The 24,583-nt window shown below is 35.2% G+C and overlaps 1 protein-coding gene across 1 annotated transcript in view; it reads right to left on the bottom strand.

Moving 5' to 3' along the window:
• The window catches only part of ODAD2 (outer dynein arm docking complex subunit 2), a 170,923-nt gene that overhangs the window by 70,083 nt on the left and 76,257 nt on the right, over nt 1-24,583 (bottom strand). The window contains exon 16 of the mRNA XM_008683879.2: nt 8,118-8,232. Within this exon, the coding sequence (XP_008682101.2) occupies nt 8,118-8,232 (115 nt within the window). The remainder of the gene's footprint in view (nt 1-8,117; nt 8,233-24,583) is intronic.

Raw genomic sequence — 24,583 nt, 5'->3', positions numbered from 1 at the left:
ATATTCTGATGACTCAGTTTCCTCAGAAGCAAAAATAATTGGTTGTGCAGTTAATTGAGATGATGTATGTGAAAGGCTATAGGTCGCATACATATAAATAATTATGGTTATGGTGAAAACAGAATGACAGTCTAGTCTAAAAAGAGATAAGTACTATGTAAACTGCTTTACAACATAAATCTGGATGAAGAGTTGAGAGTCCCAGAGGGACACATCTCTAGGAATGACCATGTTAACTAAAGAAAGTCTCTGGCCAAATTAATCTATGTGGCCATATTTATTCTTTTTTTTTAATCATCTACTTATTTTTTTTTTACCATTTTAAGTTTTTATTTAAATTCCAGTTAGTTCCCATACAGTGTAACATTAGTTTCAGGTGCAAAATATAGTGATTCAATACCTTCATACAACACCAGGTATTCATCATAGCAAGTGTACTCCTTAATCCCCATCATATCATTTTATTTATTTTTTTCATCATGATAAGTATACTCTTTAATCCCCATCCTCTATTTCCTCCATCTTCCCCACCCATTTCCCTTTGGTAATTATCAGTTTGTTCTCTGAGGTTGAGAATCCGTTTCTTCATCTCTCTTTCTCTTTTTCTCCTTTGTTCATTTAGTTCTTAAATTCTACATATGAGTGAAATCATATGGCATTTGTCTTTCTCTGACTGACTTATTTCACTTAGCATTATACTTTCTAGCTCCAGCCACGTTGTTGCAAATGGTAAGGTTTTATTCTTTTTTATGGCTAATATTCCATTGTGTATATGCACCACATCTTCTTTATCCCTTCATCTATCAATGGATACTTGGGCTGTTTCCAATAGTTTGGCTATTGTAAATAATTCTGCTATAAATATAGCACCCCTATATTTATATATATTTGAATTAGTGTTTTTTGTATTTTGTGGCTAAATACCCAGTAGTGCAATTACTGGATTGTAAGGTAGTTCTATTTTTTTTTTAAGGAAAAAAATTTTCCAGTTATCCACAGTGGCTGCACCAGTTTGCATTCCCACCAACAGTGCAAGAGGGTTCCTTTTTCTCCACATCCTCACCAATACCTGTTGTTTCTTGTGCTTTTGATTTTAGCCATTCTGACAGGTATGAGGTTATATCTCATTGTAATTTTGATTTGCATGTCCCTGATGATGAGTGATATGGAACATCTTTTCATGTGTCTATTTGCCGTCTGTATGTCTTAGAGAAATGTCCATGTCTTTTGCCCATTTTTTAATTGGATTACTTGCTTTGGGTATTGAGTTGTATCAATTTATATATTTTGGATACTAAACTTTTATCAGATATATTACTTGCAAATATCTGCCCCCAATAGGTTGCCTTTTGTTTTTGTTGATTGTTTCCTTCACTATGCAGAAAATTTTTATTTATTCTAAATGTGACATATCACATTGATTATTTGTGACTATTAAATCACCCTTGCATCCCAGGAATAAATCCCACTTGATCATGGTGTATGATTTTTAAATACATTGTTGGATTCGATTTGTTGGTATTTTTGCACCTATAATCATGAGAGATATTGGCCTGTTGTTCTCTTTTTTGTGGTGTCTTTTTTGTGGGGCCATACTTCTTAACTATTTAATGGAAACCATGGATTAAGCCCTGGGAAACTATGCTCAGGTTTCTACCAGTGAATCAGAGGTAGCTCAGTTTTCTCTCTATGTGAAAAGAACATTTTAGAAAAGCTCAAATTGAAATTTTTGTTTCACTAACCTCATTCTTCTTTAACACTGGAAATTTAATTGCATAAATAAATTATGATATGGCCACACAACAAAATACTATACAGCCAAGAAAACTAGACAGGGGTATGGAAAGACATATATAGAGAATAAGAGAGATTCACAACTCGTTATTAAGGAAAAAAAACCCATTCTAACTCTTAATGGTGGTTAGCACCAAGTACTGAAATTACAGGTAATTTTTTTCCTTTGCTTTTATTTTTAATTAAAAAATATTTTTTAATTGTGGGAAAAAACTTATAAAACTCCTTGTTTTTATTTACTTTCTAAATTTTACATAGTGAACATGTAACCATATGTAATCATGTAGGTCTTAAGGTTTACAGCTCTTTGCAGGGGTTGCCTTAAAAAAACAACCCTCCATTATTTGCATATCTTAGACTTGGGCTATCCAAAACAACAGCCACTAGCTACATGTGGCTATTTAAGTTAATTTAAATAATTTAATTAAGTTAAAGCTTAATGTAATTAAAAATTCAGTTCCTTAGTCATACTAGTCACATTTCAAGTGCTCAATAGCCACAGGGGGCTAATGGTTACCATATTTGAAGAGTACATTTCCATCATCACAGAAAGTTCTATTACATAGAGCTGTCTTAAACCATGGATTGGGATCTGTATACCTAATGAGATGTTATTTTTCAATATTATAAATGTGCTTTCTTCCTTTTGCCTTTCCGAGCACATGACCTCTTTCATACTTTACCTCTGAGGTATCTTCTACCTCGGAAGATGAGTTTTGTTCTATAAAGATGCAAGAAGAAAGACCAATATAACATTCATTTACCGTCTGATCCTAGAAAATAGGTTTTTTTCAAAAAGACAAGAGCCTTGCAAATTAGGCTATTTTCTTGAGGAAAGATGTTCTAAATTTCCTTCTGTCTCATTTCACAGGCCAAACCTGGTATATGAGACCAACAGTCTTCAAAAGTTTTGCTTACATATCCCCATACATTTTTGAAAAGATATGTATCCATCTATTACAAATTGACATCTGAAAATGTTCACCATAAATTCAGTCATAGAAGATATATTTTCTGATATTATATATTTCATTAAAATTTTGCTCTGAATATTTAGTTAATTCAATGTATGGATATGTCTTCTATATTACCTAATCAGAAATACCAGTCCTTGTTTTTGAAATAATCAGCCAAATTATACTCACTGTCAAATAGGAAAAGTCTGACTTCAATTTTTTTTTAATTTATTTTTTTAAAGATTTTATTTATTTATTTGACAGAGAGAGAGACAGCCAGCAAGAGAGGGAACACAAGCAGGGGGAGTGGGAGAGGAAGAAGCAGGCTCCCAGCGGAGGAGCCTGATGTAGGACTCGATCCCAGGACCCCGGGATCACGCCCTGAGCCGAAGACAGATGCTTGACGACTGCGCCACCCAGGCGTCCCCCAATTTTTTTTTAAATTTACATAAGGGTATATTAATTCAGATCCTTTGATAATTTTCTGACTTTTAAATTAAACGATGATAGATAGATAGACAGACAGGAGATTGGCTATGAATATGTCACCTGGATGAAATAACAAGTTGCCCTTTTTAGTATTTCTTACCAGAAGTTCTCTTGGCTTGTTCTCAGTGGACTCACTCTCAGGAATTATGCATTCAGAGCTGTCCTTTTGGTTGGCACTCCACAAGTTTTTTACACTACTTAGAGCAATGTGCTTGTAAAATTAAGGAATAGTTAGAGCCCTTCCTTCCTTCCTTCCTTCCTTCCTTCCTTCCTTCCTTCCTTCCTTCCTTCCTTTCCTTCCTTTCCTTCCTTTCCTTCCTTCCTTCCTTCCTTCCTTCCTTCCTTCCTTCCTTCCTTCCTTCCTTCCTTCCTTCCTTCCTTTTTTTTCCTTCTTTAGCTCCCTCCCTCCCTCCCTTCTTACATCTGCTACACACATGCCCCCCCATACCTTTCCCATATTAATCATTCCCTTAAACCTGAGGTATCTTCTGGACTTCATACTGTCTCCTCTTAACAGCAAAACTTCTAGTAAGAACTAGAACTAATCCCTTTTATATCTATTTTTTCCCTTAATTAATTTCTCACCCCACTGCCATCTGACTTAAATTCTCTCTTCTCAATTGAAATGTCTATGAACTATGACCACCTATTTTTCATATTTAATGTACTCGTCTCAGTTTTCAAATGTAAATGACCTCCTAGGGGCAAATGATATTATTGAATATACCCCCCTCCTTGAATTTGTTTCCTTTCTTGTCTTTCTTGTCACCCTCTCGTGATTACTATCTATCTTATCACTCCTTAATCTTCTATGACTTCTCTTTGCCCTTCTCTCCTCACTTCCCACCCTCTGCCTTTCCTTTGTTCTCCAGACTTCAGCTACTTCTGACATGCTGGTAATTCTCACATATCCAACTCAAGTCCTGAGTTCTTTCCAGATACTCAGGTTCATATATTCAAATGACTGGATATCTCTACCTGGATGAAAGCAAATCCACCATCTTTGCCTGAAATCATGTTCTTCTCCTGTTTTGTAAAGTTACTATTTCTTAGTTGCCAAAGTTAAAATACTAAAAAACAAAAATCCAAACTCTCTCATGACCTCCTTCTCACAGCCAACATCCAATCATGCACCGATATCTGAATCTACTTTGCAATTCTTTCTTTCTTTTTTTTTTTTTTTTTAAGAGAAAGAGTGGAGGTGGGGCAGAAGGAGAAGGAAAGAATCTTAAGCAGGTTCCATGCCCGGCAAGGTTGATCTTACAACCCCAATCATGACCTGAGCTGAAATCAAGAGTCGGACGCTTAGCCAATTGAACCACCCAGGCACCCCTGCAATGACTTCTTGTACTGACTCTTCCTCTTTGCCCACAGTGCCACTGTGTTAGGTCAGATTCTAATTATCCTTTTTTTTTTTTAAGATTTTATTTATTTATGTGACAGACAGACAGCGAGAGAGGGAACACAAGCAGGGGGAGTGGGAGAGGAAGAAACAGGCTCCCCGTGGAGGAGCCCGATGTGGGGCTCGATCCCGGAACTCCAGGATCACGCCCTGAGCCGAAGGCAGACGCTTAACGACTGCGCTACCCAGGTGCCCCAGATTTAATTATTTTCACCTGAACCACTGCATAAGCCTAATTAACCACCTATTCATATTTTCTAATTAACCAATCTGCTCACATCATTTCCTTGTTTAAAAGTCTTCAAACATCTGTGTCACCTAAATGATAATGCATACAGAGGAGTGCTGTTCTTGGTAAGAGTAGTGAACAAGCAGAGATCACGCATCTGCTTTTCCCTCAGGAGTGAAAAGGTGGGGACTGAGGTTTCCTTTTCTTGAGGACAATTTAAAGACACTAAGGTGGTAGGAGTAGAGAATGTGCAGAGGGCAGGTAAGGTTGATCAGAAATGGAGCAAGTCGGAGCCCTTCATGGAAGCTTGGACCCAGTGGAGGCCTTGGGACCAAGGGCTGAACAACAAACATGTTGGGTTGTGTTTGAGTGTGGTTCAGTTTAGGTTGCTAGCATCGTCAGATATTCAGGACAGAAATCCTGGGCAGGAATAATGAAAATGACAATACTGGAATGTCTCTTACAGAATGTCTTAAAACAGCAAGTAATAGATAAATAGGCAGAGTCATACTTAAAATCCATGAGAATAAAGGACACAATTTACAAATAACAACAGCACTATGTAGAAATGTTATCTATACACAGAATGGTATCTCTTTGATGAAATAGAATTAAATTCTGTACTTAAATTTATATTTTTGATGATGATTGAGAATGAACCAGTATGTATAACATCCTTCTCTAAAAGTAAAGACCTTTAGTATATGTTTACCTATTACCTTATACTATCTAATCCATTTTTGGAATCATCTGGTAGTTTAGATTCAGATTGTTACTGTGATAATACTATCTGCTTTTCTTTTATTTTATGCCATTACTTTTAAATCTTTCTTAAAAATTTTATAAAATTTGAGAGCCGTATTATCAACACAAATTTATATTTAACTATAAATTCCAGTGAGTTATTTGCTTATTATTGTTTTTATAACTAATGTTATTCTCTTTTTAAAAATCTTTTGTTTTGCTGGAAAATAGTCTAAACTTTTTTTTTTTCCAGAAAAGGTTTATGAGGAATAAGCTTCCTGAGTCTTGACATTTCTGAAAGAAAAATGTCTTTATTCTATCCTTACTCCACACTCACTTGAATGCTAGTTTTTATAGGATATAGAATTCCAGGATAAAAATACTTTCCTCTGAAGACAGTAAAGGATTTGTTCCATTTTCTTTTACAATTTATTGTGAATGATGTTAAGTCTAATACTGGGGTGATCCTTGTTCTTATGTAACTTTTTCCTTTCCTTTAATTTTCTGGACACATCAAATTTGAATTTATATCAAGGTACAGCTAACTTTCTTTGTTTTTCCTGCTTGGCACTAAGTGGATCTGTTCAATCTGAAGACTAGAATCTTTTTTCAACTCTTCAATTTACAGAACCTTCCCACCTTTCTTTTTTTTTTTTTTTTCTAACAATTTTTCTTCCATTTAATTGCTCTCTTTCCTTTCATGTATTTTCTTGTGCTATTTTTTTCAAACTTTCCCCCTTCTGCTGCCTGCTATTTTCTCTTTACTTTTACTTTGCCTTCGTATTTACTAGACTTTATCTTTCAGATAATTACTCAGTCATATCTACTATTTGTCTCTTCTATTAAATTTATTGTTTTGACAAATACATATATTTTTAAGATTTATTTTTTATTAGAGAGAGTGAGTGAGCAGGGGGAGGGACAGATGGAGAGGGAGAGAGAGAGAATCCTCAAGCAGACTCCCCACCAAGCATGGAACCTGATGTGGGGCTTAATCCCAGGGCCCTGAGATCATGACCTAAGCTGAAATCAACAGCTGGATGCCCAACCAACTGAACCACCCACGTACTCCACCGAATGTATTTTTCAATTCCAAAAAGCCTTTGTTAATCTGTGAATGACCTTTTTTAAATGACAGCTTTTTTGGATACAGTATTCCCCTTGGGTCATTCTGAAGATATAAATTTTTAAAATTTCATATTATATTCTGTTCCTTACATTATCTGTTTCCTTTGAAGTTAATTCTGCTTAGTAATACTGGCTTGTCTCAAATACCATTAGCCTTCCTTAAATATTTGGTGATCCTTAGTTGTTCATATTTATGAGTGAAGGACTGGGCTGAATAGTTCAGGTAACTAACAAGGATATCCTTCAAGGATATGTAGTGGTATTTCCTTAGTGTGATCTTTCTTGGTCCCTAAGTAATATCATTTAAATTTTACATTTAAAAAATTTCTGTGGACCTCAGGAATTACATTATATATCTACTTCTGAAACTTGGTATTTTTGCTCAGTATGTTTATGAGGTGTATTGATATTGATGAGTACATTACTGAAATATGTTTTTTACTGCTGCATTGTATATATTATATGACCATAGTATCATCCTATTGTCCATTTTCCTGTAGGTTGACATTTGAGGTGTTTTTATTTTTATGTTATAAAATATTATGTTATGTTTTATTATATTTATTTTGCTGTTATAAAAAAATGGTTCTATCAACCAGTTCCTAATAGGTCTCCTCTATTATTAGTACACATCACAATTCACTTTTTACAAAAGATGATTTCCAGTCACAAATATTTAGGATGATATTTAGAGTCATGTTAAATTTATTATAGGAGTAAAATCCTTTAGATAAAAATATTCAACAGAGAAAAATATCTCTAGCAACAAGGACCTGAAAAGGCAATCTCTAAATCAAAGAAAAAAATTTTTAAGAAAATAGAAATAGGCTGAAAAGAGATCTTTACAGAAAATAATAAAATTTACAAATGAAGAGCTAAAAGACTTCCAGTTCAGTCTTTTTTTTTTGTCATGTAAAAATTGTATTTACAGCTTTTATATCCAGTCTTTATTGATAAAGAAAAGTGGGATTCATGAAATTATTTTACTTTTTCAGAGTAACAAAGAACTTAGTGATCTTTCACTGTCATATTTCAGGCTATATAAATAAGACAGAAGCAATTTTATGCTTCTTCAAGTAGGAGGTAAATACAGACAATTTTCTTATCACCCAAGAGATAAGAATGGTCACCTTTTCTTCCTCTTGACTTACCTGGCATACCTGTTTCAATTCCACCAGCCAGGCAGAACTTGGCATTTAAAAACTAACCAGGAAAAGGCATTGCTCAAAAATTATTTTGGCACAAACACTCAGCATTCTTTTCTACCAGATGAATCGGACCAAAAGTAAGTCAAAAGCAACTAGTGACCTGTGATGACATTATTCAGGATGGTATTAGAAATTCTAGAAGGGATTGATTTGTAGTCTGTTCTTACCTTAGCATTTTGGATGCAGGGACAGAGGGCCCAAGCTGCACTGGCCTTCACGTCTGGGTGAGGATTTTTCAGCAGGGACCACAACAAACGAACTCCATCTAAGCGATCAATTATCCTATTGTGAGACCAAAAATAGAAGTATAAACTGTAATTAGAATGTAGAAATGAAAACCTAAGTGGCCTGTCTATCCACACAATTCTAATTATTTTTTCTCCTTTTGACATTTTGCTTAGATTTTCTTTTTTTTTTTAAGATTTTATTTATTCATTTGAGACAGAAAGATACAGAGAGAGAGAGAGCATGAGCAGGGAGAAAGCCAGAGGGAGAGGGAGAAGCAGACTCCCTGCTGAGCCGGGAGCCCAACATGGGGCTCCATCCCAGGACCTGGAGATCATGATCTGAGTCAAAGGCAGATGCTTAACCATCTGAGTGCTACCTGGGCGCCCCTTAGATTTTCTTTCAAAACTTCAACAACAGCAGGAGAGCCTGGGTGGTTCAGTTGGTTAAGCGGCTGACACTTGGTTTCAGTTCAGGTTTTGATCTCAGGGTTGTTGAGTTCAGGCCCCAGGTTGGACTCCATACGGGGTATGGAGCCTACTTAAAAAAAACTTTAACAACAGCAGGAATAGAATGTGCTACTGAACTGTCAGCTCTCTGATTTCAGTTTTAAATTCATGACACAGAAAGCAAGCTCCATGATAATTACGATTCATGTAAACTTAAAATCAAGCCATGTAATTTTTTAATTAGCTGTACACAGACTGTTACCTAAATGTCAAAATACTGGTTTCTTTCATATAGTAACATCTATATACTTTCCAAAACAAATATTTATGCCTCAAAACTGTGAAGTTACCTTTTTTATTTGGTCTACGTTTAATTGACTTACCTTACTGTATGACATATTTTAAACTCCTCCAGTCCTAATCTAGCATTAGGAATTAAAATCATTACACCACAGTGCACCCTTTGTTAGGCACGGATAACACGTAACTTGTTTTCCATGTGCTCCCTTCTCAGCAAGACTAACATTGCAGACTGTGTCATAATTACTTAAACACACTGTAATCAAAATACCTTCATGAGTAGCTGAAAAATGAATTATCATCAGAGTCATCTCTACACCATCTGTCTTCTGTTTATATATCAATCAGTCCAGGGAGCATAACCTTGCATTAAGGTCCACTGAGAACACTTGCAGTTGAGAAGGTGGCCAAACAAAACTTAATATCCTTTACAAACATGGCTTTGTTCAGAAAGATAGGTGAAACTCAAAGCAAATGAAAAAAGATAAAGAACATCAAAACTGCTTTGATTTTTAATCTCAGGTTGAGTTAAACACAAGTAGTATTTAGCCGCAGATAGAATAAATACTACTAGCTTAGAATGCCATTCAAATTCTTTCTTGAAAATTGAAATAAAGACAACTACGTTTCTTGATTATCTGAGATGAGTTTGCCAGGAAAGAAATATATGTGTTATTTCAAAGGGTCCAAGTATGATATCAGCTTTGCATAACCTTATAAAATAGTTGATAATGCAAATAGCTTGTAGTAAGATACAAATTGTCTCTTTAGAAAATGACTTTTAATTAGAAAAAAGCACATTGAGAAAGTATTTTAACACGAAGTTTAACTAAATAGCTTTCCAAACCTGAAGTTTTCTGTCAATATCATGCTGAGAGAAAAAGTTTTATTTCTCAACTGATGGAAAATGTGAAGATACCGAGCACTTCACAATGAAGGATTTACTTTACAAAGTTAAACCATCTTACTGCTTTACATATCCCACTGAAAGCCTAAGGGCTGCTGATCCTTGGGTCTCTGTATTTTTTCACATGCAGATTCTCAATGAACAATAGTTCTGTCCTACCCTCTTGCAAACGTAGCAGTAAAATTTGCATTAGTAATATTTAACTGTACAGAGCTGGACATAACTTCACATTACAGCAGAAGTCGTTTGCATGGCATGCCTTTCAGGGTGTTTTTTTTTTAAAGGGATAATTCGGTGTGGACCGCTTTCCCCCCAGGCAAAATTTCACAATTAACCATAAAAATTCACTATTAATTGTAAAACTACATCTTTTGTCCTCAGTCATCACCCCAAACCCTAAGCAACTAACTCATCAGCTGCTTACTTGTAACAGAGGAGGATTGTGACCCCATCACTGATGCTTTAAGAGTCAGCACAGCACAGAGCAATAACCTTAGATGAGGGAAACATGATTGAAACACATTTGCAAACACAGGAACTGACAAAGTTGGGGGGGGTAGCAAACTACAGGATTTAACTTTGTCCTTTCCATCTCCCTCATTTTCTGTATCAAGTTATTTACTGCTGATTTCACAATAAGCCAAGTATCAGGGCGCCTGGGTGGCTCAGTGAGTTGAGTGGCCAACTCTTGATTTCAGCTCAGGTCATGACCTCAGGGTGATGAGATAGAGCCCCGTGGCAGGCCCATACTCAACAGCGAGTCTACTTGAGATTCTTTCTCCTTCTATCCCTCCCCCTGCTCATGAGCGTGCACTCGCTCTCAAATAAATTAAAAAAAAAGAAAAGAAAATCTTAAAATCTTAAAAAAAAGAAAAGAAAGAAGCCAAGTATCTGCCCTGTGCTTCCCCTTCCTCTTGCCAGCACCCTAATTCTGGTCTTCACCACGACATATCGCGATGGTCATGGTAGCTGCTCCCTTGGTTTTGCGTCTTCGATTTCTCTCACTTCTATCCATCCTATAAAGCCCTGAGAAATTAATCTTCCTAAAGGACCTTTTGGAGTTTCTGTGGTAGCTCCTTGGGAGCAGGTCCCCAGGGATATTCATTCTGTCCATCACACCACCTGGTACTTTCAATCAATGCTTGCATTCCCAGGAGAAATTTTCCAATGGCTTCGCATTGCCTGTGTGGTATTAAAACCCTGATTCCTGAACTCAGTATTTAACATTTCCAATGAGCTGGTTTATCCCTCCCAATTCCCAATATTCAGGCATTTGCTCATAAAACTCTTGAGCCATCTACTAAACACTAAGCGCTAAGCATAGAGAAATACCGGATACAGTCAATTCTCATTGTGCGGGGTAGTTATGTTCTATAACGTCACTCAGCACAGGTAATTAGTAAATACTGAACAATTGCTCCTGGGGAAAATACAAAATTTTGTTCCTGAGAGCCTCTGTTCAGAATATTTTTGTCAACTTATCAATCTATAACCATCTTTTATGTGTGTTTCTGTTTGAAGCACCTTATTTAATATATATTGTTGATTCATTAACATTGAACCAACCCATGGCCAGCAGCACTGCCGTTCATCCTGAGCAAAGCTTCCCTAACACATATTTGCTCTGTAAGGCACATCACAACCTTCTTGCACTTGGAAACATTAGACTGGATAGCTCTTCAGCACTCTGCTTAGGGACCGTTTTAAGCAGCAAAATAACCAACTCAAAATACAAACATGTGAAGCATGTAGCACTACACAGGCTGTAAAAAGACACTTGTTTGCAGTAGGAGAGCTGAAACAAGAAGGCAGAGCCTAGCTTGTTCACCGTCTGGTGGACAAGCGCACGAGGAGTCTCAGATTTCCCCCTGCTCTGCACAGGTCTGTGAATAACAGCGAAAGTGGTGTATGTATTGATTTGGAGGTTACCAATAAATTTTGGTAGGGATATGAATTCACAAATACAGAATCTGCAAATATAGAGGATTTTAACTGTACTTCAGGAAAGGACAGTCTAGTGAGGGAGAAAGAAAATTATAATCCATTATGATAAATGGTACAATAGATGGGTGTATGGGGCTCTGTATAAACACAAAGGGGAGACACTAGTTTACGCACAGGCTACAGAAATTGTCTCAACTATAAGCCTTTCCCTATGTCATTGCCCTCTTTTGCTGTAATAGCCCATCTCTTAAGGTCTATAACGAAGCCTCTCCCACAGATCCTCTGGCTTCTCCCGCCTTGAAGCCTTTTGAGTTTTGCTTTCCCCCTTTCTGATATTCATGGCACAGTGCTTTGCCTTGTAGTCATGTGTGTATGCTTACCTTCCCATTATTTTTTTTAAATTTAATTTTTAAATTAAAAAAATTTTTAATTTAAATTCAATTAGCCAACATCATTAGTTTCAGATGTAGAGTTCAGTAATTCATCAGTTACATGTAACACCCAGGGCTCATCACATCATGTGCCCTCCTCAATGCCCGTCACCTCCCCATTATTATTATAATTATTGTGTAATTTCCTTGACTGCAGGACTCATGTACCACCTACTATGCTTCAAGCATGCTACCACAGCTAGTGAATATTGGTTAAATGAACCTGAAGCAAGATAGTCTTTGCTCCATGATTCAAAAATCTCTCCCAACATAAATATATTCATTTCTAACTTCATTCTTGCAAAGTACCTGTTCAAGTTCTAAATCTAACCATTAATTTTTCATTTTTACATATACAGTGATGGGCTTATAAGTGGCATTAATTTACACCCCCTGTCCATTGCAATGGGTTTATCTCCTTTTGTATAGTTTTTTAATCTGATTGGCATCTTGCTCTGAATTCATTTCCAGTAGTAGCTAAGCTCTTCCCATTTTTATTATCAGTTGAATTTTACATTAATTCTTTGACATTATAAACACAAAACTGAATTGTATTTTCAAAATCTTCAACTTTATCACAGAAACCAAACTGTGTGGCTGGCAGAATAATAGTTCCGGAAAGATGAATACATATTCATACTCTGGCTATTAAACAAACCCAAACAAACCAAAAATGATGTACCTGCTTGTTATCTATCTCAGTTTGTTGTTGTTGTTGTTGTTATAATAATATTTGCAAGATTGGTAAGAAGTCTGGCTGGCTTGCCTGTTCATTGAGGACACATATATAAACAAAAGTGAAGAGTCTGTGCCCACACAATAGGCATGGCCCAGGTTGTAGAGTTTCTTTCTGGCAATGTCAATACAACTATTTTGAAACCATAATTTTACATGATTTCTAAAAATTTCACAATTTTCACTGAGAAGTACACTGGTAAATATTATTATCTGACAATGGCTTGCACTAAATGTGGCTAGCCTGGGAGAACATGATATTCTTACACCACATTAAAGGATGCAACTGAAATCTATAGGGTTTGAAATGAAATTGGCAACTCAGTAAAAATGGAAACACAAAAAAGCATGTCAGAATGAAATGATCATCCCCATAAAAAGCTATAATTAGAAAAAAAAATTTATTTTTTTTCTAATGATTCTCTAAGTTTTTATGATTATATCTCTAGATATTATATTAAAGACTCTATGGGAGACCAAATTTGAAGAAAGGAAGTAAATGTGACAGCCTCTGGAAAGGTATGTCCCAGAATTTCTTGGCCCTGGAAGCATATAATGATAATCTATCCTCTTATAGTTGTGTAAACAATATGATTAGAAAAGTCTCAGAAACATTTTCTCAGAAAAAAAAGTCATTCTTACAGTAAATATGAAGAGAGTGCCTATCAGGTGCCTGGTAACTTTTGAGGTACCGGGGATTTTTCCACCTTGAAAGCAAAAAGAAATCCCTGCTCTCATGGAGCGAATATTCTTTTGGGAAAAGACATAGAATAAAAGTGAAATCTGCACATTATATGAAATGTTGAAAAGTGACTAGAGAAAAATTAACCAGGCAAGTGTGGTGGGATGGAGGTGGGGGGTGCAAAGAGACTGTCCATGCAACAGTGACATGTGGCAGGAGCCTGTGGGGGTGAGGGAAGCTAGTGTGGGGCTACGGAGAAGGGTATTCTGCTACCTGATGCAGTCCCTGGCATGGAGAACCCATCATTTTCAGGAAACACTAAATGGAAGTTACTCAGTCATCATTACATTCATCCAATTTTAGTATTAGATCCTAGAGAACATCCACTCCAACACTTTTATTATTCAGTGAGAAAATAGAAGTAGAGTGCCTGACCAACTCTGTAGGATGTGTTGGTTGTATAAGCAAATAAAACATACTTTATCTTTTCTTTCTTCTCCCCCCAAAAATTATTACATGATTTAGATGAGTACATTAAAAGCAGCTGAGGTATGGTTTGCCCAAAACAGAAAGCAAAAAGGACCAATGCAAATGTTAATATTTATGGTCATGACAATGACAAGACAACCATTCCACTCATTACCCCTTCTGTTTTATAATCTGTAACAGATTCAATACATGTAACAGAGCTTCTATGTCAATGAATGCAAAGAATATGGATTTTTGGAATCACTTTTAATGGCAAGATAGTATTGTTGCATTGATGCACCATAATATATTTAACTAATCCTTTATTAATTGAAATTAGGTTATTTCTTGTTTTGCATAATAATGGAGTAAAAATAACACTGCAAAGGCCATCATTGCATCCTTTTGCAAAACACTGATCATCTTCTAAGGACAAATACTAAGAAATGCAATTGCTCAGTAAAGATTCTGTATGTTTTAATTTTTTAATATGTAACAGACTGTTCTCCATAAAAGTTATGTTGATTTGATTCCACATCCAAGATAAGAAAACCAGTCACCAGCATTAGCAACTATCTTAATTTTGCCATTAAGTGCAAAAACTTTAATTTTTCATCTTAATTCTTTTTTCCCCTTGTCATTATGGAAAATTCCAAATATACTTAAGAGTTTTTAAAGGTAAAATAAACACCAATGGGCACAACTTTCAAAACCTGTCTGCATCATCTATCAATATGTGTGTTCATTTTTTCTAGACATTTGCACATAAAATTAGAAATACAACAATTCACAATTAAAATTTTCAAATTTTCATCTTTAAAAAAAAGTGTGACCTTTTATGCGATCATTGTACCACTGTTACATTTGAGAAACTTAAAAGCAATTCCCTAATATAATTAAGTATCTAGTTCAGATTCAAATATTTCCAGTTGCTCCCAAAACCTCCTTTAGAGCTTTATAAACAAACAAAACCTGTTTTCAAACAAGGATCGTGCCCTATATTTTTGATATTTTTTAAAGTCTCTTTTATTATAGAATACCTTTATGGCACTGAGTTTTTAAACAGATCAAGTCCTACGATCAGAGTTTGACTGCTTTCTCAAGGTGTCATTAAATTTTTCCTCTACTCTCTGTGTTTTCTATGAACAGGAAATTAGAACTAAAATCTGAGTTTGAATCAAATTACATATTTTTGGCAAAATACATCAAAGGAGATGCTATGTACCTCACATTGCACAACACATTCAGAGGCTCATAATATCAGTCCTCCACTCTTAGTGATGCCAAGTTCGGTCATTTAATTATGCCAATAACCATTATATATCTTCATTATAAAGATGTATGTTTCCATTTTCATTGAATAACAATCTGTGTGGTGACACTTTGTCACTCTAAGAAGGTCCTGTCCCAACATTTTCCCTACCCTAAAGTTTTAGCATCTACTAATTATCCTTGCCTAAAATAATTATTTTATTGGGAGTTGTAGTTATTTTTTGAATTTTGTCTACTCTATTTATTAACTGGCATTCTTTTATAAAGAAGAGCTTCCTCTCACCAACTGGGGGGTTAGTTACCCTACAGAAAGGCAGAATAAATGTTTAATCCTTTCCCTTTAGTTACTAATTTGTTGAGTAAGGAGTTACTAAAATGGTCATTTCCAGTGGAAGCAAAGGAGATTTATCTCTTCTTTCATTCTTCCTCGGCTTTAAAATCCTATATAATTGAATCTATCAATTATTTCCTTTATGATTTTGATCTTTTACTTATGCTTAGAATAGCCATCCACATCCCAAGATAATAAAACTGGAATATTTCTTTTGTTCTCTTATAAAATATTTTGTTTATACTTAAATCTGTTAATTACCTGAATTTTCTATAAGAAGGAAGTAGAGATCCAGCTTTTTTTTTATGGCCACTCTGATAATATCCTAAAATTTAAAAAATTTAAGTAAAGTGCATCTGTCTCCTCAGGCAGAGTAAACGAAAGCAAAAATGAATATTGGGACATTAAAAAGCTTTTGTACAACAAAGGAAACTCAACAAAACAAAAAGGCAACCTACTAAATGGGAGAAAATATATCTGATAAGGGATTAATATCCAAAATATTTAAAGAAATACAACTCAACACCAAAAGCCCAAAAATAATCTGATTAAAAAATACACACAGTCCCCGAATAGGCATTTTTCCAAAGGAGACATCCAGATGGCCAAGAGACACATGAGAAGATGCTCAACATCACTCATCATCAGGGAGACGCAAATCAAAACCACAGTGACATATAACCTCATACCAGTCATAATATCCTAAATTTTTTTTAAAAGATTTTATTTATTTATTTGACAGAGAGAGAGACAGCCAGCGAGAGAGGGAACACAAGCAGGGGGAGTGGGAGAGGAAGAAGCAGGCTCCTAGCCGAAGAGCCTGATGTGGGGCTCTATCCCATAACGCCAGGATCAAACGCCCTGAGCCGAAGGCAGACGCTTAACCGCTGTGCCACCCAGGTGCCCCATAATATCCTAAATTTTGATATGTAGTTACATAGGTATATAGCTATATAGATATAGATATATATTTAGTGTATCTATTGTGTTCCATTAATCTGTCCACACCTGCACAATTACTTGTTTTCTTTCCTTTTTGGGGGGAGGGGGCAGAGGGAGAAGGAGAGAAAGGATCTTAAGCAGGCTGCATGCCCAACATGGAGCCCCACTCGGGGCTTGATATGACAACCCTGAGATCATGACCTGAGTCTAAATCAAGAGTTGGGTGCTTAACCAACTGGGCCACTCAGGCACCCCTACTCATTTGTTTTTAATAGTATGGGTATGAGCTCTAATGACTGAACAATAACCTACCAAATGGATACCCTTTAATTGTATAAAATAATTTGTTGTTTCCTGATTAAGAGGCACTTATATAATTTGACTAAGGTTATGTAATTTTTGAAAATGTTTAAAATTGAATTTAAAAGAAAGAAAAGTCTGCAACCAGACACAAAAACTATTTTTAAAAAGACCTTTTAGAAATGCTAGACTTGAAAACTGCGGTATGAGAAATGAAGAATTTATTAGATGGACTTAAGAACAAACTGGAAATAGCAGAGAAAGGAATCTGTGAACTTTTAAGGCAAGTTATCCAAACTGAAAAATAAGGAGAAAAAAATGAAAAAAAAGAAGAGTCCAATGTCTGTGGAATATTAAATGAAATAATATGTGTGCAATTGGAGTTTCAGGAAGAGAGAGAGAGAATGAGACCAAAGAATATTTGTGAAGACAATGATTGATGTCTAAAACTGATGGAAGAAGAAGCGCAGTGAACCCTAAACAGAAAAAATACAAAGAAAACCACACCTTCAGCATATCATAATCAAACTGCTGAAATCCAAAGCTAAGAAGCTGATCTTAAAACCAGCTAAAGAAAAAAGGCACATCAGGTATAGGGAATTAAAATAAAATGAAAGCTGACTTCTCACAGGAAACAATGAAAGCAAAAATACAAGAGAATGGCATTTATAATGTGCTAGAAGAAAAACAGACTTCTAAACTGAGTAAAAATATCTTTCAAAAATAATGGTAAAGCCCCTTCCCTGTGCCTCCTGAATAATTCAGCCCCAAAATCATTATGTGTGGGAAAACAATGGTAGAAGGTAAAAAGGCTTTAGTGGCCCCACAGGGGTTGTTAGAGCCCAAGAAGATGAAGAGGGAATCTCTAAGGTTAGGGTAAAACAGGCATGGGGTATCCGATCCTAAGTGATCAGAGCAGCCTCTAGGGGGACAACTCAATATGGGTAGATAGAACCCTAGGAGAAGGATTGCATAATGATGAGCCTGAACCAGGTGAGAAGGGTAACAACACAGTGGAGGGGCCTGCATGGGGAATCAGAGATCGAGCAAAGTGAGGAGTGAAGACATACAAGGGGAAGGTGACCCAGCATGAGGTTCCAAGAGCCTGAATAGGATAAAGAGAACATGCAGGATTCTGGGCAGTCCAGCATGTTGAATCAGAGCCAAAGCAGGGAGAGGATAGCATCTGCAAAGGAGACAAGATGGGGGTGAACATGGAGGACTGGTCACATACAGGGAGCTAGGTCTAAGAAGTACAGATGGGAATCAGTTTCTTATTGTCCATGGAGGGAATTACAAATACATAAAGAAAACTAGAAATGAATAAATTGATAACCATGGTGGACAACTTTAACACCCTTTCTCAGGAGTTGACAGAATAGGAAAAAAATGTATAGAGATACAGAAGACTGGACAACACACCTAACCAACCTGACCTAATCAACATTTTAAAAACATTACCCACAACAACTGCAGAATACACATTTTTTTCTCCCATGCAAACAGAATATTTACAAAAATGGACCACGTGGCCAGGCCATAAAGCTAAATATGAAAAAGTTAAAATCTCAGAGAATATAATCTCTGACATCGTTTTAAAATAGAAATCAGGGGCGCCTGGGTGGCTTAGTCTTTAAGCGTCAGCCTTCTGCTCAGGGTGTGATCCCGGAGTCCTGGGATCAAGCCCCATATCAGGCTCCTCCGCTGGGAGCCTGCTTCTTCCTCTCCCGCTCCCCCTGCCTGTGTTCCCTCTCTCGCTGCCTGTCTCTCTCTCTGCCAAATAAATAAATAAAATCTTAAAAAAAAAAAAACTTAAAAATAAATAATAAATAAATAAATAAATAGAAATCAATAATGATATGGCCTCTGGAAAATACTTTAATTTTTGGCAAGTAAGCAACACTTGTAAATAACCTCTGGGCCAATGAGAATTCATAAAGAAATTCAGGAAATATTTTGAATCAAATAAAAAGAAACATATCTGTGCGACGTGCTAAAATAGTGCTGAGAGGCAAATATATAGCTTTAAATACTCATATTGGCAAAAGAATGGACTTAAAATATCAACTATCACAGCTTTTACTTCAAGAGAGTAGAAAAAGCAACAAAAACTTAAACCCGAGATGAGTAAAATAAATAAAAATAAGATGAATAATACTGATAAACCACCAGAGCAATTATTCTTTACTTTTTATGTAAAGAGACAGATAGTGAATATTTTAGGCTGTGTAGGCAACATATGATCTCTGTTGAATATTTTTTCGTAAATATTTAAAAGTGTAAAAATCATTGTTAGCTCACATTTTATAAAAAAAATGGGTGTGAACTTCAGACAGACTGATCGAAAAACACACACACACAGGGAACACAAATTATTACAGAAACTGTAAGTGATAAAACTATAAAAATAATAATACAAGGACATTATAAATAACTGTGCCAATTAACTAAACTTAAGTGAAGACAAATATATTCACTGAGAAACACAAATTACCAAAATTGACCCAAGAATACATGGAAAACCTAAATAATACCAGATTTATTAAAGACATATAATTTACCTTTAACACTCAAAACAAGTAAATCACCATCAACAAAATCCTCTCCACAAAGAACTCCAAGACTAGATGGTTTTGCTGGTGAATTCTATCAAACGTTTAAGAAAGAAATAATCCTACACAAACTCTATTTGAAGATAGAGAGGAAAGATGATCTTTCAACTTGTCTTATAAAGCCAGCATAACCCATATACTAAAACTTGACAAAAATATTGCAAGAAGATTATAAATCAATATATCTCATCAACATAAACACAGAATATAAAACACCAACTAGCAAAATCCAAGGATAGATGAAAAAGGTAATACAAAATGATCAGAATGATTTTATCCAAAAAATGGAAGGTTGACTCAACCTTTGAAAATCAATTGATGCAATTCACCTGTTAATAGAACAAAGAAAATTTATCCGATACTCTCAAAAGCTGCAGAAAAAGCATTTTACAAAATTCAAAACCCATTCATGATTTAAAAAAAAAAACAACCTCAAAGTAAACTAGGCATAAATGGAACTTCCTCAGTCTGATAAAGGGCATCTACAAAAACCCTACAACTAATAGCTTACATAACAGTAAGAAATTGAATGTTTTCTCCCCAAGATCAGGACAGCACACAGATTTCTGTCCACTCACTTCACTGTAACAGAGTTCCTGGCCTGTGCAACAAAGAAAAAGAAATAAAAGGCATAAAGATTGGGAGGGGAGTAAACTGTCACTATTTGCAGATAACATAATTCTATATGCAAAAACCCTACAAAACCTATAAAAACTATCAGAAAGAATAAAGTTAACAAGGTTGTAAGTATACCCAAAGACATACTTGAATACATACAAGTATATTAAACAATCACTTTACATATCAATTGCCTACAACAAGTAGTTGGAAAATGAATTAAAAACAATTACTAATCACAGTAGCATAAATAGACACCTAGAAAAAAATATAATGAAAAATATCTAAGACTTCTACAATGATAGCTACAAAATATTGCTGAAATTAAAGAAGGCCTACATAAATGGAGATGTAGCCATGTTAGTGGATTGGCAGTCTCAATATTGTTAAGATTTCCATTCTTTCTAAATTGATCTAGATAGGTTCCTAACAATACTTATTAAGTGTTAAAATAACCTATAATTTTGAACAAAAAATGTCAGACAAAACAAACACATACTATATGCTTCCATTTGTTTCCAAATAGAGACAGCACAAAACTATACTCTATATGGGAGCATTCTCAAGAATAAAATTATGAAAACAAAGCAAGATATGAATTGCCATAAAAGGCAAGAGAAGGGCGCTCTCCAGAGTGAAGAGAGGTCGCAATGGGTACACTGCGGTAAGGAGGAAGAGCCAGGGAGTTTTTAGGTTAATGACAATATTCTACTTCATGGCTTGGGTTGCAGTTATATGAGTTTTCCCTTTTGAATAATTTACAAATATGTACATTTGCATCATGTACTTTCCTTTATACATATTACATTTCACAAAATAAATGTTTAAAAATGTGTTTTAATTTCCATACACATATATATTCTCTCACTCACAGGAAATGGTACTGAACAGCTCATTTAATTCAGCTATTAAAATAAGCACACATCACAGCTGGCTAGATGAAATATATAATGTGGATAAATAAAATCCACATTATCATCAAATTAAAAGTCTCTAGAGCTTGTTTTAAAATGAGAAAATGAAGATTCAGAAGATGACATTATTCGCGTAGTTACTTTGCATTTTTCATTTTGGTATCTCAGGTAAATCCACGTGCTTTTAAAAGTACGCAGATGAGAAACAACCAAGAAGAAAATGTGAAAGGAAGGAAAAATGTTCTTAGTGATTCAAATACATAAAACACATTCTATTTTATGTCTTGCATAAACCCTAAAAGGTCACAAAGACTGGTTCTGTGGTAAAAGAAATATTCGGGCAGCCACAAAGAGATTAAATCTCTTTTGTATACAAACAAGCGTAGCTTTACTTTTTTCCCCTCTTTTAAAAAGAACAAATAAACCCAATGTAAAAAAAAAAAAAAACTATGTAAATGCAACATAATTATGTTTAAACCACAGAAGACAGGAAATTTAGAGTTACAGATTCCATGGTAGGTTTTAATTCTATCCTTGTGTACATGTTTTATAAAAGAGTCTTTCATTACATGATCACATAACACTATACCATGTAACAATCAGTTCAGCAAATGTTTATTTTACAATGTGTGGAAGGAAAATATTTTATAGGATAAACTGTAGGAAATTAGTACATTATTTAGGTAGATTGTTATGTAAAATTTCTGAAAATCCTGGGCATTTACAAAATATTAATAGAAACACTTTTTTTCTTATCTTCTAAAGAACATAAAATTTAACTCTTTTGTGGGTAGGCACTTATACTTGAAAGCTGACCTTTAGATTTTAAGGTTATTGTGGTAATGAAAAACTTAGGACATTAGGATTTTACCATGTTTTGAATTACAGATGCTAGGCATCTTATATAAAAGAACAGTAGAGACTGAAGTAAATCATGAAGACCCATGAGTTCATAATAAATCCCCAGAACAGCCCTTATTGTCACTACTGGAGTTTGCTAGTGTTCCTAACAATTCATATATCTGAAATTTGATTTTTTTCAAAAGGAAGAAAAGGCATTTATCCTGCTGCCTTTCCGGTATTAACTATATTTCAGTTTAACCAAATAGTTAGCAATCAGCTCTGGTATAAACCTAATAAAAATATTATTTTATAAAGACCCCCCCCACACAAAAATCTCGAGGCCTCCAGAAAAAAAGATCAAATAACTTACAAAGACAAAAAATTAAACTAGCATCAGACTTCCAAAAAAAAGGTTTGAAGCAAGTAAAAAAAAGAAGCATCATTTTGTTTTTTACTTCAATGAAAAAAGTGGGAATAAAAGATTTTATATCTAGCAAGGCTGTCCTCTGAGTATTTATAGGAAAATAGCTTCACTGGATATCCACATGTGCTTCTGCACAGCAAAGGAAAAAATTAAATGAAGAGGTGATCTATGGAATGGGAGAAAATATTTGCAAACCATAAATCTGATAAAGAGTTAAAATTCAGAATATATAAGGAGTTCATATAAGTCAGTAGCAATAAAACAAACACCTTGATTAAAAAATGGGCAAAGGAACTGAACAGACATTTCTTCAGAGAAGACCTACGAATGGACAACAGGTATATGAAAACATGCTCAACATCACTAGTCATCAGGAAAATGCAAATCAAGGCCATAATGAACTATTGCCTCACTCCTTATAGAATGGGTATTCCACAAAAGACAAGCGATAAAAAGTTGTTGGCGAGGATATGGAGAAAAGGGAACACTTGCACAATGTTGGTGGAAATGTAAATTGGTACAGTAATTATGGAAAACTGCATAAAGGTTCCTCAAAAAATGAATAATAGAATTATCATATGATCCAGCAATCCCACTTCTGGGTATATATGCAAAGGAAATGAATTCAGTATCTCAAAGAGATACCTGCCCTGTCATATTCATTGCAGCATTTTTCTCAATAGCCAGGATATGGAAAAAACCTAAGTGTCTCTTGACAGATGAATGAAAAGAAATTGTGAATAGAATATTATTTGGCCTTGAAACAGAAAGAAATACTGGTATTTGTGATGTGGATGAATTTGGAAGACATTATGCTAAGTGAAATAAGCCTGACATAGAAGGCCAAATATTGCATGATATCACTTATATATGGAATCTAAGAAAGTTGAACTTAGATGTTCATTGATAGATGAATGGCTAAAGAGATGTAGTATATATGTACAATGGAGCATTATTCAGCCATGAAAAGAATGAAACCTTGCCATCTGCAACAACATAGATGGAGTTAGACAGTATAATGCTAACCGAAACAAGTCAGACAGAGAAAGACAAATACCATATGATTTCACTTATATGTGGAATTTTAAGGAACAAATGAACAGAGGGGAAAAAAGAGAGAGAGAGGAGAGACAAACCAAGAAACAGACTCTTAACTATAGAGAACAAACAGATGGTTACCAGAGGGGAGGTGGAAAGGGGGATGGGTGAAATAGGTGGTGGGGATTAAAGAGTACACTTATTGTGATGAGCACCGAATAATGTATAGAAGTGCGGAATCACTATATTGTACACATGAAACTAATATAACACTCTAGGGCAACTACACTGGAATTAAAATAAAAAACTTTAAAAAAAAAGTTGAACTTAGAGAAACAGAGTAGAATGGTGGTTTGCCAGGGGCTGGATGGAGGAAATGGGTCAAATGTACAATGTTTCAGTCATAAAATGGATAAGTTCTAGAGCTCTAGTGCACAGCACAGTAACTATACTACTAATAATGTATACTTGAAATTTGCTAAGAGAATATATCTTGAATGTTCTCACCACACGCCCAAAAAACTACTAACTGTGTGAGATTCTACACTAATTAGCTTGACTGTAGAATCATTACACAAGGAATATTATATCGAAACACCATGTTGTACCTTAAATATACACAATTTAAAAAACTGTCAGTCATATCTCTAAAAACTAGAAAAAAGTAAAAATACCTTAAACATTTAAGAACTTAGGGAATTCTGCACCCATGAGTCTTTTTTGAAGATTCTATTACAGGGTGAGTTCCAAACAATTAAAATATGACTACAGCTTCAGCAGAAAACAGATGACTGTATGTGTGTGTGCACACGTGTGTGTGTGTGTGTACATACATACACATATATGATTAAACAAGAGGGGCAGGGGCAAAGGTAGAATAATAATGTTCAAATGTTATATGGTACGATAAAGTAGAAATAATGCACTTAAAAATGGGAGGAAAAGGGGCACTTGGGTGGCTTAGTCAGTTAAACATTTAACTCTTGATCTCAGCTCAGGTCTTGATCTCAGGGTTGTGAGCCTACTTAAAAAAGCGGCGATGGGGAGGAAAAGAGAGAGGGAAAGATAAAAACAGAATATGCCCATTGACTACTGTATAGACAATAGGTGGGAGTTAAAAAATAACCAGTAAAAACTGAGAAACTCAACAGCAAATAACTACATAACAGAAAGGAAAAAGAGGGCAGTAGGAAAACGC

The sequence above is a fragment of the Ursus maritimus genome, unplaced genomic scaffold, assembly GCF_017311325.1.
Source record: "Ursus maritimus isolate PB19 unplaced genomic scaffold, ASM1731132v1 scaffold_31, whole genome shotgun sequence".
Taxonomy (NCBI): Eukaryota; Metazoa; Chordata; class Mammalia; order Carnivora; family Ursidae; genus Ursus; species Ursus maritimus.
Note: the sequence above shows the minus strand (reverse complement) of the source record. Positions and strands in the feature narration are given on the sequence as shown.